At 47.9% G+C, this 15,804-nt stretch overlaps 3 protein-coding genes and 1 non-coding gene across 5 annotated transcripts; 2 read left to right on the top strand and 2 right to left on the bottom strand.

Annotated features, from left to right (window-relative positions):
- Positions 1-993: 993 nt before the first annotated feature.
- On the bottom strand, positions 994-3,151 carry LOC109760711 (pentatricopeptide repeat-containing protein At2g27610). Its single transcript, XM_040391239.3, has one exon. It carries the CDS (start codon positions 3,107-3,109, stop codon positions 1,043-1,045), a length of 2,067 nt encoding a protein of 688 aa, XP_040247173.1. The 5' UTR covers positions 3,110-3,151; the 3' UTR covers positions 994-1,042.
- Positions 3,152-3,300: 149 nt separating this feature from the next.
- On the top strand, positions 3,301-7,635 carry LOC109760709 (poly(ADP-ribose) glycohydrolase 1). Of its 2 annotated transcripts, none has more exons than XM_020319516.4 (9): positions 3,301-3,851; positions 3,965-4,169; positions 5,114-5,218; positions 5,580-5,698; positions 5,841-5,984; positions 6,136-6,205; positions 6,540-6,677; positions 6,819-6,881; positions 7,340-7,635. In XM_020319516.4, exons 1-9 carry the CDS (start codon positions 3,328-3,330, stop codon positions 7,502-7,504), a joined length of 1,533 nt encoding a protein of 510 aa, XP_020175105.1. In that variant the 5' UTR covers positions 3,301-3,327; the 3' UTR covers positions 7,505-7,635. The 2 variants fall into 2 exon arrangements, 1 of the variants encoding a protein (XP_020175105.1); XR_005758432.3 differs by having other exon boundaries at positions 3,302-3,851; positions 6,580-6,677.
- A 76-nt stretch (positions 7,636-7,711) lies between these two features.
- On the bottom strand, positions 7,712-9,573 carry LOC109760710 (probable thiol methyltransferase 2). The gene is made up of 7 exons (XM_020319517.4): positions 9,143-9,573; positions 8,914-9,044; positions 8,644-8,813; positions 8,441-8,540; positions 8,292-8,338; positions 8,108-8,186; positions 7,712-7,937 (listed from the first exon to the last, which is right to left on the bottom strand). The coding sequence occupies exons 1-7, from the start codon at positions 9,276-9,278 to the stop codon at positions 7,854-7,856; spliced, it is 747 nt and encodes a 248-aa protein (XP_020175106.1). The 5' UTR covers positions 9,279-9,573; the 3' UTR covers positions 7,712-7,853.
- A 1,073-nt stretch (positions 9,574-10,646) lies between these two features.
- Positions 10,647-10,749, top strand: LOC120965527 (U6 spliceosomal RNA). The gene has a single exon (XR_005758571.1). It is a non-coding gene; the product is annotated as a U6 spliceosomal RNA (small nuclear RNA).
- Positions 10,750-15,804: the final 5,055 nt, after the last annotated feature.

Raw genomic sequence — 15,804 nt, 5'->3', positions numbered from 1 at the left:
ATCACCTTCATTTACAAAATCTTGGACAAGATAGCAAGATACGTCAGAGGCAGTGGCGGAGCTATGTTGGGGCGGGGGGGGGGGGGGGGGGGCACTGTCCCCTTGGATCAATTTCTGAAAATATTGTTTTTTAGGAAGACTTAGAGTAGAACTTTTTTAGCATTTGCCCCCCCCCCCCCCCCCCCCCCCCCCCCACAAAAAAAAAACACTGATGATTTGTGTTTCGCCCCCAGCGATTTTCTGCTAGCTCCGCCACTGCTCAGAGGTATGTACAAGATCAGTAACTTCGTGTTTAGGCATTTTTAATGTCAAACTCTGGAATATTTACAACAAAAATGACCAAAGGTATGGCCAGTGCCATCAGGAAATCACAGGTGAACCAATGCACCATAGTGGAACACTGAACTGACAAATCCATCATATGTATCACCAATCTTCTTGAGAACTTGTAAAGAAAATTCTCTCCTCGGAGAAGACAAGCTTCTTCCCTCATTCACTTCAGCTATCTAGAGAAATTAGCTCATTTGGTTGACGTTCCGAGGCAATCTTTTAAGTCACAGTCCAAACTGTCAGTGTAACTCGTAGCGAAGTGTCTGTTCTGTTCATGTGATTAGTTAGTGTAGTGCCACACCTGGAGTACTTGAGAAGGCATGCTACAGCCACACCTGCATACAGTCTAAGAATATCAAAATACAGGATGGTTCCTTGGAAGTTATAAACCCAGTTTACTAGTGAGTCTAATGCCAAATAGGGTAAGTAAATAAAACTAAAGCATAGCAATCGTCGATGTCACACTGAAAGGTGTTTTAATCAACTTTCTGCAGCACATTTTAATTGTTACAGACTGAAAACAATATGCTATTGATAATTTGATATTGCTATCCTACATAGCATACAGCACCTATCACTAACATATTTGTAAGCTTATACCAGTAGCTACAAAGAACAGTGTAATGAAAGTGGCAATAGGAAAGGAACAAAGACTCAGTTACCTTGACAGAACTGGACGAACCTAGTAGGATATTCACTAATTTTTTCACATCTAAATCTGCATATGTACATCCAACAATTCAACATCTTCGTCATAGGCTGTATCTCGCATGGCATCAGACAATTCCCAGAGCATCCGGTAGATGGACGACGAGTCTGGGTGAGACGCGTCTTGGGCTACGAAGGCGTGCACCTCGTTCCTGACCTCCACCCAGCTGCGCCCGGCCTCCTTTCTCACCCCAGCCTCGTCCATCCCCTGCCGCACCATGTCGGCGTCACGCCACTCCCCGTGCATCGCATGTATGCCAGACATCAGCACGTAGCTTGCCGAGTCCTGGTCTGAGAGCTCCACGAGCTTTTCGGCGGCGAGCCTCCCCGTCTCCAGGTTGCCGTGCAGCCTGCATGACGCCAGCAGCGTCTTCCACACTAGGACGCCGGGCTCAAAAGGCATCTCCTCGATCAGGCAGAGCGCGTCGTCGAACCTGCCACTACGGCCCAGCATGTCGACCACGCAGGCATAGTGTGAGGGTGTCAGGAAGGCGCCATACCGGCCGGCCATTGCTGATCTGAAGAATGCCACACCTTCGTCCACCAGCCCGGCGTGGTTGCAAGCTGCTAGGATTCCCAAGAGCGTCGACTCATTGGGCTCACCGCCATTGGAACACATCTCGCTGAACGCCTTCAACGCCCTGTCCACCTCACCATGCTGCGCGTACCCGTGGATCAGCGAGTTCCAGGACGTTACATCACGGTGATCCATGACGTTGAACATGAGCCTCGCGGGCATGATCTGGCCACACTTGGAGTACATGTTGATCAGCGCATTCCCGGTGCAGGTCTTCATGTCGCATCCTAGCTTCAGGGCCAGGCAATGGAACTGCCTCCCTTGGTCCAGCAATGCCAGGTCTGCGCAGGAGCTTAGCACGCTGGAGAAGGCATAGTCGTTTGGCGTGAGACCTTGTGAGTGCATCTGGGAGAGCAGTGCTATGGCCTTCTCACCATGGCCGTTCTGGAAGTATGCAGAGATTGCTGCTGTCCAGCTGACAATGTCTGGATCCTCGATGCCACGGAACATGGTCTCGAGTTCTTGGACGAGGCCGCTCCTGCCGTACATGGAGAGCAGGGCATTCGACACCCGGAGATCGCTTGCCAGGCCACGCTTGACGGCTGAGGAGTGAAGCTGACTCCCCAGAGCGATGGACTCACAGGCACCAAGGACAATTGAGAATGCAAACTCGTTGGGATCGACAAGGCCCTCCGAGATCATTTCGTCGAACAGCTGCAGTGTATCCTCCGGCCTTCTATCTCTGATGTGCAGCTGCATCATGGTGCACCAGGTGACCACGTTCTTGCACTGGAGGTTGTCGAACACCGTCTTCGCCATGTCGAGCTCGCCATTTCTTGAGTAGAGATCGATCAGCGCGCTCGACGCGTAGACGCTCTGTGACGAGCCCATCGCCTTGATCATGTAGCCATGTATCTGCAGGCCGAGAACCAGCGGGCAGCACGCCGCCGCCAGGATGCTCGTCACCGTGTGCTCGTTCGGCTCCACTCCCCGCACCACCATCTTGCCGAGCGCCTCCACCGCCATCCCGAACTCGCCGCCCCGGCAGAGCGCCGAGACGAGCGAGGTGTACGCCACGACGTCCGGCGACTCCATCCGGGCCAGCACGGCCTCGGCCGCGCGCGTGGAGCCGCACCGTGCGTAGAGCTCGACCAGGCAGCTCCCGACCCACGCGTCCCCGGCGAGCCCCGCACGCACGGCGAGCGAGTGCAGCTGCTCCCCGGCGAGGAGCGCGCCCGGGCCCGCGGCCGCGCACGCCGCCAGCGCCGCGTTGCAGGCGAAGTCGTTCGGCGCGACGCCGGACTCCACCATGCCCGCGAACATCTCAACCGCGGCCTCCGGGCGGCCGTTGCGTGCCAGCCCGGACACGGCCGAGGTCCACGCCACGACGTTCTTGCGCGGCATCCGGTCGAACAAGTCCAGGGCGTCCGCCACCCTGCCGGCCTTCATGAGCCCGTCCAGTCTCTTGCAGTCGCGCACCACCTCCGCCGTCTCGCGCCGGAGGCCGCGGCGCGGCGGCGGGCTTGCTGTCGCCGGCAGGAGCTTGGCGGCCATTGCTCGACCGTCTCCACTCCCATGGCAAAGAGAGCTTCGAGCCGCAGAGGAACCAACGAGCTGGAAATGGATGGATAAGCTTCGGTCCAGTGTCTCGACTGGGCCGAGCTGCTTACATGGGCCGACACGAGCCCGTGTTTGGCCCAACAAAAGAATACACATTGAGGCCCAACGACGACGCAAACGAAGCTAGAGAGAGAGAGAGAGAGAGAGCAGCAATGGAGATGGAGGCGCGCGGCGACCTGCGATCGATCCTGCCGCAGCTCCCGGTGGTGCTGCGCGGCGGGGCGCTGTTCTGGCCTGCGGCGGCGCAGGAGCAGCTGAGGGCGCTGTCCCTCGGCCCCGACGTGAGCCGGGTCACATCCGGCGACGTCCTCGCCGACGCGCTCAGCGACCTCCGCCAGGCCCTGGCCCTCCGGGCGCTCCCCGCGCGCGCCGCCGAGGGCTACGCGCTCTTCTTCGACGACCTCCTCTCGCGGGCCCACGCGCGGGACTGGTTCTCCGACGTGCTCCCGCGCCTCGCGCGCCTCCTCCTCCGCCTCCCCGCGCTGCTCGAGGGCCACTACGCCGGCGCCCGGGCCGCGACCGGGCTCCGCCTCCTGGGGTCTCAGGACGCGGGCTTCGTGCTCCTCGGCCAGGAGCTCGCCGCCGCGCTGCTCGCCTGCGCGCTCTTCTGCCTGTTCCCCACCGCCGGCCGCGGCGAGGCCCGCCTCCCGGCCATCAATTTCGACGCCTTGTTCTCGTATGCCATCAATTTCGGCTCATTTGGGTGTCCTAGGGTTTAATTAAACCTTGTAGTGTCAAATTGACTAGCTGTTCTTATTTTTGATCTCCTATGCTTCTATGGTTTGGCAGGGCACTGACTAACAATGCGAGGCAGAGCCAGGAGCACAAAGTGAGGTGCATTGCTCACTATTTCGAGAGGGTGACTGCGTCTACGCCTGCCGGTTTTGTGTCGTTTGAGCGCAAGGTTCTTCCGCGCGGCTCCCTCTCCGGTGATGTTACCTACCCTGACAGTGATGCCTGGATGAAATCTAGCGTGCCCCTATGCCCATTCCGGGTAAGTGGCTTCATATGCTCCATTTTAGTCCTTCTGCAGGGCTCCTCTGAAATTATATAGTGTGCAAGTTATTTGGGTTCACCTGCGTTGGTTAAATCAAAGCTGAACTTGTAGCCAGCATTGTTTCAGACCATATTCCTCTTTACATGATGTGACATAGCTTGCGTGAAGTTGATTAATTGGTATCTATTAACAACCAGGTAGCTGAGATTTAGCTGCTCAAGCAATATCAAGACGACAATCCGGTCTTGTAACAACACAGAACAGCTACTTGTCTTCATATTTCACATTTCCAGTCATATTTTGGCCTATAACCATTGTCCTAGGCATCCTCGGAGACAACATTTTCCCATCTCAGACATGTGGGGTCATTTTGGTATTTGGAAACCCGAAACAGGCAACTGGTGTATGTTACATGAAGTTCAACTTGCTCGTAGTACCATGCCTGTGGTTTTTTCTTCAAGTGTCAAGAAAATATTAAAGCTAAACCATAAGGGTGAAGGTGTATTCAATTAGATGTGAGTAGTTTCCTGTAATGAGATCTTAGGAGTGCTGAGCAAATTTGCCACGACTATTTTATTGAATTTTGTTGTCGTTCTATGAAGGTCTATTTAGAATAACCGTTTGTTTGCAAATTAGCATCACCCGGCAGGCATGCTTTGGACACAGTGGAAAAGTAAATGTCTTGGGTCTTTTTTTATGTTATCTGTTTGTTCTCCATCATGTGTCCTCAACATTTGGATGATGCTATGCAGGATGATAAATTATCTATATCCTGGTATGGCATGATAATGGAAATAAGGCTGGAATAGATAACTCTGTGACACTGGAGTACATATTAGGAACAGCTAGGGTTATCTTTTATCATAATGTTATCAAAATGCCTCATGGTCTTTACAATTATTATGGAGTCTGCTGATTGTTTGTTTTCTTTTCATTAGTAGGTAATTTCCTCGGGTTTGATCGAAGATGAGGAAGAAGAAGCCCTCGAGGTTGACTTTGCTAATAAATATCTGGGAGGAGGTGCACTTTCCAGGGGCTGTGTGCAGGTCTCTTTTTCCTGATTAGTAGATTACCTCGTCAATGTTCCATGGATTGCATTAATTATGAGGCGTTATTTGTTTAGCACTAGTTTTAGAATATATTCCTACATTCGTTTTGTATGAATTGTATGTCACTTATCCATCATCTTCTATGCTACATGGAAAATTATTGTTGAGCCAGTCACTATCTTAAGACCAGTTTTGACTTCATGGGTGTCTGATGTGAATTGAAGTACCTTCATGCTATGTCATCATTCTGCTGGATAGCACATCTTGATGTTGTGCAAGTTGATTAGTTAAGATAATTTACAATGATGCAAGGTTTTTATGGTTCTCTTATAGATGATATATTTCTTCTATGGTACAGGAAGAGATCCGTTTCATGATAAACCCAGAACTGATTGTAGGCATGCTCTTCATGGCCTCAATGGAAGATAATGAGGCTATAGAAATTGTCGGTGCGGAAAGGTTCTCACAGTATATGGGGTTAGTTTAAATCTTTCCACCCTTCGCTTGATTTAGTTCATAAATGAAAAGAAAAAGTCCGGCAATACTAATTAGCTATGGCATTTCCACAATACTGGATGATTTTTACATTGTAAATGGACACTTCATTTGCTTCTTACAGGTACGGCTCCTCATTCCGCTTTGTCGGTGATTATTTAGATACGAAGCCCCTTGATGCAATGGGTCGACGAAAAACTAGGATTGTAGCAATTGATGCCTTGGACTGTCCAACTAAGTTACAGTATGAAACTAGTGGTCTTTTAAGGTATGTCTTGTTCTTGTTTCACTTCAATGTATGACAGTATTTCATAATTTATTGGTAGCTTGTTGTGGTCGCTATCGTTCGTAAACGAAATATAGTTGTATAGTTGTATTTGTTTTCCTAATTCGTTTTCATCGGTACTACATCTCTGCAGGGAAGTGAACAAAGCATTTGTTGGTTTTTTGGATCAATCAAAGCATCAGTTCGATGTGAAGCCTTTCCAGGTGTTTACCTAACGAGTCCTGAAGTTGCTGTTAATTGAATCCTCCTATGAATTACCTAATTTCAAACACAAGTGGCAAACATCGTCTAACATCTCCATCTCTGCTAAGGTTCAGAAAATGACTTGATAGCATGTATTTGCCCCTATCATTTATTTTATGTCCGTCGACCAATAAAGTAATAAACTGTCGGAATGAACTTCTGCTGCACATGTATATAATTTCAAATGAGGTCTAACATGATAAGTAGTGACCTAAAATACATGCACGCCATTAGAAGGTGGTGTCTATATGTTCACTTTTGATCATTTTTTTAACTTTTAACACATGGTTCCAGGATTCTAATTCCAAGGATAATCATCCAAGTGTCAACTCAGTTGACTGTATAGGAGTTTCAACCGGAAACTGGGGTTGTGGGGCTTTTGGTGGAAACCCTGAAATTAAGAGCATGATTCAGTGGCTTGCTGCATCACAGGTACAGGAAAGATGTTACATCACGCAGTGGAATTTTCAATTAGGGTTCATCTGTCTGTTCCCAGTTAAATGTCTATACCGATAAATTCAACTATCAACATTGTTGGAGTAATCAAATATACTTGGCTTTCTTATTTTGCAGGCACACCGACCTTTTGTTAATTACTATACTTTTGAGGATGGGTCACTTAGAAGACTAGAAGAGGTATCACAATACTATGAAAGCCTTTTCACATTTATTTTTGCGTATGCAGTTATGCACAGAAGTAGAACGAATAAAATTTAGCTGAGTTTCGAAGTTGTAGTAGTTTTGCCTGTCTAGTCATGTTCATGGTTCCACGGCCACTCACTGAATTGTGTTGGGAATAGGCAAATATAGCAATCCTACATCAAATTCTGTTAGATTTTGGTTTTCAGTGTGAAATCAACCAATGATTGAAGTTGATGTGATTTCTAAGATGAGCCTAATAAACCGGAAAGGAGGGAGTAACTTATTTGCACGCTAAAGCCTAAAAGTAGATATGATGGATGGTTCTAGATGGAGGCAGGGACCCTCCTTTTTCTTTTCTCCACCGAATTGAGTCGGCTGTAATCACATGCTGTCAGATTCCCCTTTTATGTTCTCTTCGCCTTATAATTTTTTGCATCATTCTGCTGTGACAGGTGATCCAGTGGGTATTACGCCACGGATGGACCGTCGGCGAGTTGTGGCACATGATTGTTGAGTATTCATCCCAGAGGCTCAAGAGAGAAACTTTTGATGGCTTTTTGACTTGGTTACTTCCGGAAGACAACGCCAATAATGATGCGGATTACATGTGCGAGTAGCCCAGTTTCGTGAGGTTAGCATCTGCGTGATGTGTGCACTACTTGTGTGAAGAGCAACTTTGCTAAAACATTACTCGGATATTTGTTGCCCTGATCTCAAACAAGCAAAATGTGCGAGACCAATCCATAAATCCCATGGCTGAGCCACATGGTTCACGATCGGTGAAGGATACTTTACTCAAGAGAAAACACACACACACACACACATTGTTTAAAATGTGCCATTAACATGATAACCATACATTGACCTTATAAGTAACTATAATAAGAAGTGTTGTGTCATGACATGCCTCTCCACTGTAACCTTTTAAGGGAAAGAAAAAACCTTAAAATTAATCTTTAAAGGAAACTAGAGATTATCAGAGGGCACGTCTGATGTCGACGTTTCGGCTCCAGCTGCCGTCTTCTTCCACCTTGCTATCTTCTCCAGCCCCTGAAAACAATTAACTAGATTAGCAAAATTTGCCACCTGAAGTTACCTGGACATGTTTTGAACAAACTGGCTGAAGCTAACACACACTGTTTTGTACAGCCTGTAATTGTTGCTACGTATACTAACAGTAGACTCTGTCCAGAATTGTTTCTGACTGGGCATATATATACCTTGCGTGGCTCGACCGCCACGTCATTGTCCTCGATGGATTGGATGACGAAGCCCAGGGGGTTCAGCACCTCCTCGTAGCTGCACACGTGACAATAGTGAAATGAAGGACTGGCATTTCTGTCTCTCTCAACACTGTGATGGATTATACTAGTAATTGAAAATTAGCAGGGATGTGATGCTTACTCGTGCACTGTCGTGTTGTATGGTGGCCCCGAGTCCTGGTCTTGAGGCTGAAATGCACACATGCATGATCATTAGAAGGTTGATTGATATTTACAACTGATACTGTATATTATACTCCCTTCTTAGTGGTAGGATTAGTGGGTGATTACCAGGTACATGAGGGTGATGAGCTCTCCGTCCGGCCGCAGCAGCTCCTCCATCCTCGCCGCCCACGCTGGCCGCAGCGACGGGTCAAGGGCGCAGAAGAATCTGAAACATTATTAATTGTTTGATTTAATCATGAGAGCATAAGCATAGCTATTAATTAACTCTTGTTTAGTAGTCGGAGAGTGTGTATGGTCGGTAGAGGTACGTGTAGTCGAAGATGAGATGGAACGGCTCCGGTGGTGACCAGGTGAAGAAGTCGGCGCAGACGAAGGCCACGTCCGACGAGCGCTGCCTGGCCCTCTGGATGACGGCGTCGCAGACGTCGAGACCCACCACGGAGCGGCCGCCGCCGGACAGGGCCACCGCGTCGTACCCCTGCAGCGCCAGAGCGCGTAAGTGCGTGCATGAGATTGCCAGTGCAAACCATCTCATTTACAGTACATCTCTCAGCATGAGTAGAGCATGTGCATCGTACCCCGCCGCATCCCGGGACGAGCACGTTGCCGGCGGGGAGGGTGCCGGACTGCACCAGCTTGACGACGGCCGGCGTGGGCTCGCCCAGGTCCCACGGCGTCACGCCCTGCTCCCAGCACCGCCTCCACCCCTCTGCAACACATGCATGCGCCACTATTTCATCAGTCTCTAATAGTAACAGATATACAGCCAGTGGATTGCATGCCGAGTGAGCGTGCCAGCAGCAGCACCTGAGGACTGGGGCCCGTCGACGAGCTGCCGGAGCCGGACGATGGCCGGGTTGGAGCCGTCGAGGACCTGCCCCACTCCGGCGGCCCCGACCCCGAATCCCCCGGCGTTCGCGTCCGCCACGGCCGTCCACGCCATTCTACCTTAACTGAAACTGGCTACAGTAATAATAACAGGTGTACAGACAGAGCCGACTGTTTTTCTAGCTTCAAAACAACTCCAGACATACACCGTATAAATACTGCCGCTCTACCCCTCCAGTACGTGCGTCACTGCATACGTGTTTTATTTCCCTTTTTATTTACAAATACAAATCTCTGCGAAAATCAGACAATTTGCCACGAATTCACTCTAGAATGATTTGCTTATAAAGAGATAAAGAAAGAGTAAAAGAGAGCGACTGACCCGTGGCTGCAGGCCTCTTCTTCTCTTCAGAATGAAAACCTCAGACGTACCATGCATTTATCATCACAAATAGAAAAAACTGCAGCCAAAATCGATCATGATCCATAAATTTTGTGTATCCATGAAACAGTGACAACCAGAGAGTGAGACACCTACGCCAGGTTTTCGTCCGTGCCGGGGAAGGGCAGACCTGACTAGCCACATTCTAAATTCACCAACAACCAAAAGAAAACCTCCAATGCTCATCATCAACACAGATATTTACATTTATTTACACGAGAAAAACAGTGATATCTTTAGAAATAAGCCGAACTGCGTATTCACATAGTAAGAAGTCGATTTTTTTTAGGAAAAAGCTAACAAGTCAAATTTCATGATCCGGAAAAAATATTGGTCGGCGGTTAAAAGAAGAAGAAGGCTTCAAGGTGCCATGTCACATGACACAGTACGAGATGTAAATGCTAGTAGTTCATAGTCACGCAAAAAAATAATGTTAGTAGTTCATAGCATCATCAAGGTCAGCCATGCCACATGACTACATTCCTTCTACTAGTTTCTACTCCCTCCGTTCCTAAATATAAGTCTTTTTGGAGATTCCACAATATGGACTACATACGGAGTAAAATGAGTGAATCTACACTTTAAACTATGTCTATATACATCCGTATGTAGTTCATTTTAAAATCGCTAAAAAGACTTATATTTAGGAACGGAGGGAGTATCTAGGAGAAACCACATGGACTGACAGGACGGGCTCATAGATAGATTTTCGTTTCATTTTTAGAGGTACATCTCGTACTACATGTTTGAACTACGAACAATAATACACGCATTATCAGGTCAGCTCTTAACACCAAGGCTCAATCTAAAAAACAAACCAGGCTCATTCTTCCCTAAGAAAACACGAAGGCCCATTACGCTCTTCCGTTAATTTGGGCCACACCAAGGGAGATCCAGCCTACTGCTTGCGGCCCACCCCGCGTCCGATGTCTCCCGGCTTCACAGCGCGTGGAGTAAAACAGAGGCTAGTTTGTTTAGTCCCACATCGGCCAGCGGAGGAGAGACAGACCGTTTTATAAGCGTGAGCGCGGCAGCTGACTCGTCCCTTCGGGGACATCCGATAAAATTGGAACGATACAGAGAAGATTAGCATGGCCCCTGCGCAAGGATGACACGCACAAATCGAGAAATGGTCTAAATTTTTTTGAGATTTCGCGCGCAGGTCCCTGGAGGGCTTCTGCCCTGGCCCTCAGTTGCACTGCACTTATTACAAAAAAGTCCCTGAAATTTTCATTCTCTGTCAGAAGTGTTCTCACGACTGCCACTGTGTAATAACTTTTGAACCTTTAGTTTTCTACTCAATTTTATTTCTGTTTTTTATATATATACAAATCTAATATTAATTAAGTTTCATGGTCAGTTTTCGTTGCCATGCCCTCACATATATGATTTTGCTCCTTAATTTAATTTTAAGGGATTCTCTCTCAATCGCAACTGTGCTTCGCTCATAGTGCAGAAACATGTTTCATTAGTTTATTCGATTACGCAACCACCTAGCGAGCTCATCCAACAACCGTGAGAGAGAGATGAGCATGAAAATTGCTGCAAATTAATGGGTATGGGGCAGCAGTGCCACAAGGCATCATTCTGTGCGTGTTGGATTCTAGTATCACTACTGGAAAATTGTTGTTTGCCGAGTAACACTGTCATTGTCGAGTTCTCATTCACGGGGTGTTGGTTTTTTTTTTTTGAGACAAACTGCAAAGCTTTATTACGTCGTCACAATGTTTACAGGGACAAAACCAAGATCGTTGGGCTGGCCTAACCAAACATGGCGGCCAACCCCGAGAGATAAAGCGTGCTTTGCTAGTTTGTGAGCCTCGATATTCGAGCTCCTAAATTCGATTCACGGGGTGTTGGTAAACCTCGCCTTTGCGGAGTGGGCCCTCAGCTGAGGGCGGCCTTTTGTCGAGAGCCTTTCTAAAAAAACTCAACAAAAGGTAAATACTCGGCCTACATAGTGTTCGCCAAGAGCTATTAAAGTGGCACTCGGTAAACAACATGCCACGTGTCCCTACTGTCCATGGGTAACGGTGGGGTCACTTTTGTTGAGCGCTCAAAAAACTGAACTTCGTCCTTCCGCTTCGTCTCCCCGTTATAGTAAAGGCATGCGGTGCGTAACCCCCTAGCTGCTGCCATCACCACCGTCGCCTGCTCCACCGAGCTAACTTTGTGAACATTATGGTACAACACATCGTGGCTCTCTCTTTTTGATAAATCAAGAGGATATGAAAATGGACGGATGCATCATATCCTCAACAAAATCGGTTTAAAGTGCCCTTTCTGTTTTTGGAGATTGTGGAGGTTATGCCTAAATTCAGAGTCGCCGGCGCAGTCCCCGATTTTCCACGACCACAAGTACAAACGCACATAGAAGCAAACTCTCAAGGTTGTCCCTGACACCCTCCAGTACCTACACTAGTTACATTGCACAATCTCCTTCGGGAGAACACATCACCCAGATTACATCTCAAACCCGGCAAATCCACCCTCGTTGTGGACCCAATCATCGGCGGCTGCCAGCTCCCCAAGGTCCTGATGGACAACGAGTCCAACCAGGCATCAGTGTTGCTGCCGATTCGGCCACGCAGGTGTGTCTATCGGCCGCGCAGATGTGTCTGGATCGCCCGTTGGTATGCAGCCCCAACATTGTGGAGCCCAAAGATATCCCTGAGGCCGGAGGTTGGTGTTGAAGGCGTTGCGGGCCCTAATGGGACCGATGATGCGATCTGCTGGAGTGGCAGGACGCACACGTGGAAGCCACATTGACGGTCGATGACGATTGCCAGTGCGCCAAAGAAGACGGTGTGAGAAAGGGAGGCTGGTGGGTTGTTGTCGATCCAGCCCGTCCCGTCCGCAGTGAAGGTGAAGGATCCGAAAGTTAGGCTTTCTCCCGACGGGAGGCCACCGAAAGCTGGAATTGATCCGATCTGGGATGAGTCTCCGGCTGACGGAGCCCGTGCCTTGCGCGCCAACTGATCTGGGATCAGGCTATGTGAGAACTTGGGTGCGTAACTCTAAAAGTTTTACCATTTCCTTGAAAGTTCATACCAACATTTGAAATTTTAAAATTAAACTTTAATTGACACAAGTATACAAAAATTATCATCGATGTGCAACATAGTCTCAGCGCCAGGACTGAGTGGTACTACTAGTATTGGGTACTAGGCCCACGCCTCAAATGTAGCCCGACCCAAAGGAGGGAGAGCGGGGCCCTTTATAATCCCCAACATTCTTATCCACTAGATCTCCCTCTCGTGCCGCCAGCCTCCCCCTATTTTAACCCCACCACACTCTCGCGCCGTCATCCTCCCCCATTTCATCCATTCTCCACATTCTCGTGCCGCCGGCCTCCCCCACTTCATCCCTCCCGCCCCACCACACTCGCGTAGCGGCAGGCTATTGTTGGGGAACGTAGTAATTTCAAAATTTTCCTACGCACACGCAAAATCATGGTGATGCATAGCAACGAGAGGGGAGAGTGTTGTCCACGTACCCTCGTAGACCGAAAGCAGAAGCGTTAGCACAACGCGGTTGATGTAGTCGTACGTCTTCACGATCCGACCGATCAAGTACCGAACGCACGGCACCTCCGAGTTCAGCACACGTTCAGCCCGATGACGTCCCTCGAACTCCGATCCAGCCGAGTGTTGAGGGAGAGTTTCGTCAGCACGACGGCATGGTGACGATGATGATGTTCTACCGACGCAGGGCTTCGCCTAAGCACCGCTACAGTATTATCGAGGTGGACTATGGTGGAGGGGGGAACCGCACACGGCTAAAAGATCAAATCAATTGTTGTGTCTTTGGGGTGCCCCCTTGCCCCCGTATATAAAGGAGCAAGGAGGGGAGGTGCGGCCGGCCAGGAGGAGGCGCGCCAGGAGGAGTCCTACTCCCACCGGGAGTAGGACTCCCTCCCTTCCTTGTTGGATTAGGAGAAGGGGGGAAAGAGGAGGGAGAGAGGAAGGAAAGGGGGGCGCCGCCCCCCTCTCCTTGTCCTATTCGGACTAGAGGGGGAGGGGCGCGCGGCCCTGCCCTAGCCGCCTCTCCTCTTCTCCACTAAGGCCCACTATGGCCCATTAAACCCGTTTCACTCGGAACACTTCCGATATCCAAATATAGGCTTCCAATATATCAATCTTCATGTCTCGACCATTTCGAGACTCCTCGTCATGTCCGTGATCACATCCGGGACTCCGAACAACCTTCGGTACATCAAAACTCATAATATAACTGTCATCGAAACTTTAAGCGTGCGGACCCTACGGGTTCGAGAACTATGTAGACATGACCGAGACACGTCTCCGGTCAATAACCAATAGCGGAACATGGATGCTCATATTGGCTCCCACATATTCTACGAAGATCTTTATCGGTCAGACCGCATAACAACATACGTTGTTCCCTTTGTCATCGGTATGTTACTTGCCCGAGATTCGATCGTCGGTATCTCAATACCTAGTTCAATCTCGTTACCGGCAAGTCTCTTTACTCATTCCGTAATACATCATCCCGCAACGAACTCATTAGTTGCAATGCTTGCAAGGCTTAAGTGATGTGTATTACCGAGTGGGCCCAGAGATACCTCTCCGACAATCGGAGTGACAAATCCTAATCTCGAAATACGCCAACCCAACACGTACCTTCGGAGACACCTGTAGAGCACCTTTATAATCACCCAGTTACGTTGTGACGTTTGGTAGCACACAAAGTGTTCCTCCGGTAAACGGGAGTTGCATAATCTCATAGTCATAGGAACATGTATAAGTCATGAAGAAAGCAATAGCAACATACTAAACGATCGAGTGCTAAGCTAACGGAATGGGTCAATTCAATCACATCATTCTCCTAATGATGTGACCCCGTTAATAAAATGACAACTCATGTCTATGGCTAGGAAACATAACCATCTTTGATCAACGAGCTAGTCAAGTAGAGGCATACTAGTGACACTATGTTTGTCTATGTATTCACACATGTACTAAGTTTCCGGTTAATACAATTCTAGCATGAATAATAAACATTTATCATGATATAAGGAAATAAATAATAACTTTATTATTGCCTCTAGGGCATATTTCCTTCAGTCTCCCACTTGCACTAGAGTCAATAATCTAGTTCACATCACCATGTGATTTAACACCAATAGTTCACATCATCATGTGATTAACACCCATAGTTCACATCGTCACGTGACCAACACCCAAAGGGTTTACTAGAGTCAATAATCTAGTTCACATCGCTATGTGATTAACACCCAAAGAGTACTAAGATGTGATCATGTTTTGCTTGTGAGATAATTTTAGTCAACGGGCCTATCACATTCAGATCCATAAGTATTTTGCAAATTTCTATGTCTACAATGCTCTGCATGGAGTTACTCTAGCTAATAGCTCCCACTTTTAATATGTATCCAGATTGAGACTTAGAGTCATCTGGATCAGTGTCAAAACTTGCATCGACATAACCCTTTACGACGAACCTTTTGTCACTTCCATAATCGAGAAACATATCCTTATTCCACTAAGGGTAATTTTGACCGTTGTCCAGTGATCTACTCCTAGATCACTATTGCACTCCCTTGCCAAACTTAGTGGTAGGGTATACAATAGATCCGGTACACAGCATGGCATACTTTATAGAACCTATGGCTGAGGCATAGGTAATGACTTTCATTCTCTTTCTATCTTCTGCCGTGGTCGGGCTTTGAGTCTTACTCAATTTCATACTTTGTAACACAGGCAAGAACTTCTTTCTCTGACTGTTCCATTTTGAACTATTTCAAAATCTTGTCAAGGTATGTACTCATTGAAAAAACTTATCAAGCGTCTTGATCTATTTCTATAGATCTTGATGCTCAATATGTAAGCAGCTTCACCGAGGTCTTTCTTTGAAAAAACTCCTTTCAAACACTCCTTTATGCTTTGCAGAATAATTCTACATTATTTCCGATCAACAATATGTCATTCACATATACTTATCAGAAATGTTGTAGTGCTCCCACTCACTTTCTTGTAAATACAGGCTTCACCGCAAGTCTGTGAAGGAAATATGCCCTAGAGGCAATAATAAAGTTATTATTTATTTCCTTATATCATGATAAATGTTTATTATTCATGCTAGAATTGTATTAACCGGAAACATAATACATGTGTGAATACATAGACAAACAGAGTGTCACTAGTATGCCTCTACTTGA

The sequence above is a fragment of the Aegilops tauschii genome, chromosome 5 (assembly GCF_002575655.3).
Source record: "Aegilops tauschii subsp. strangulata cultivar AL8/78 chromosome 5, Aet v6.0, whole genome shotgun sequence".
In the NCBI taxonomy this organism is placed as follows: Eukaryota; Viridiplantae; Streptophyta; class Magnoliopsida; order Poales; family Poaceae; genus Aegilops; species Aegilops tauschii.
The sequence above is the reverse complement of the archived record's forward strand: the minus strand, read 5'-3'. Positions and strand labels throughout refer to the sequence as shown.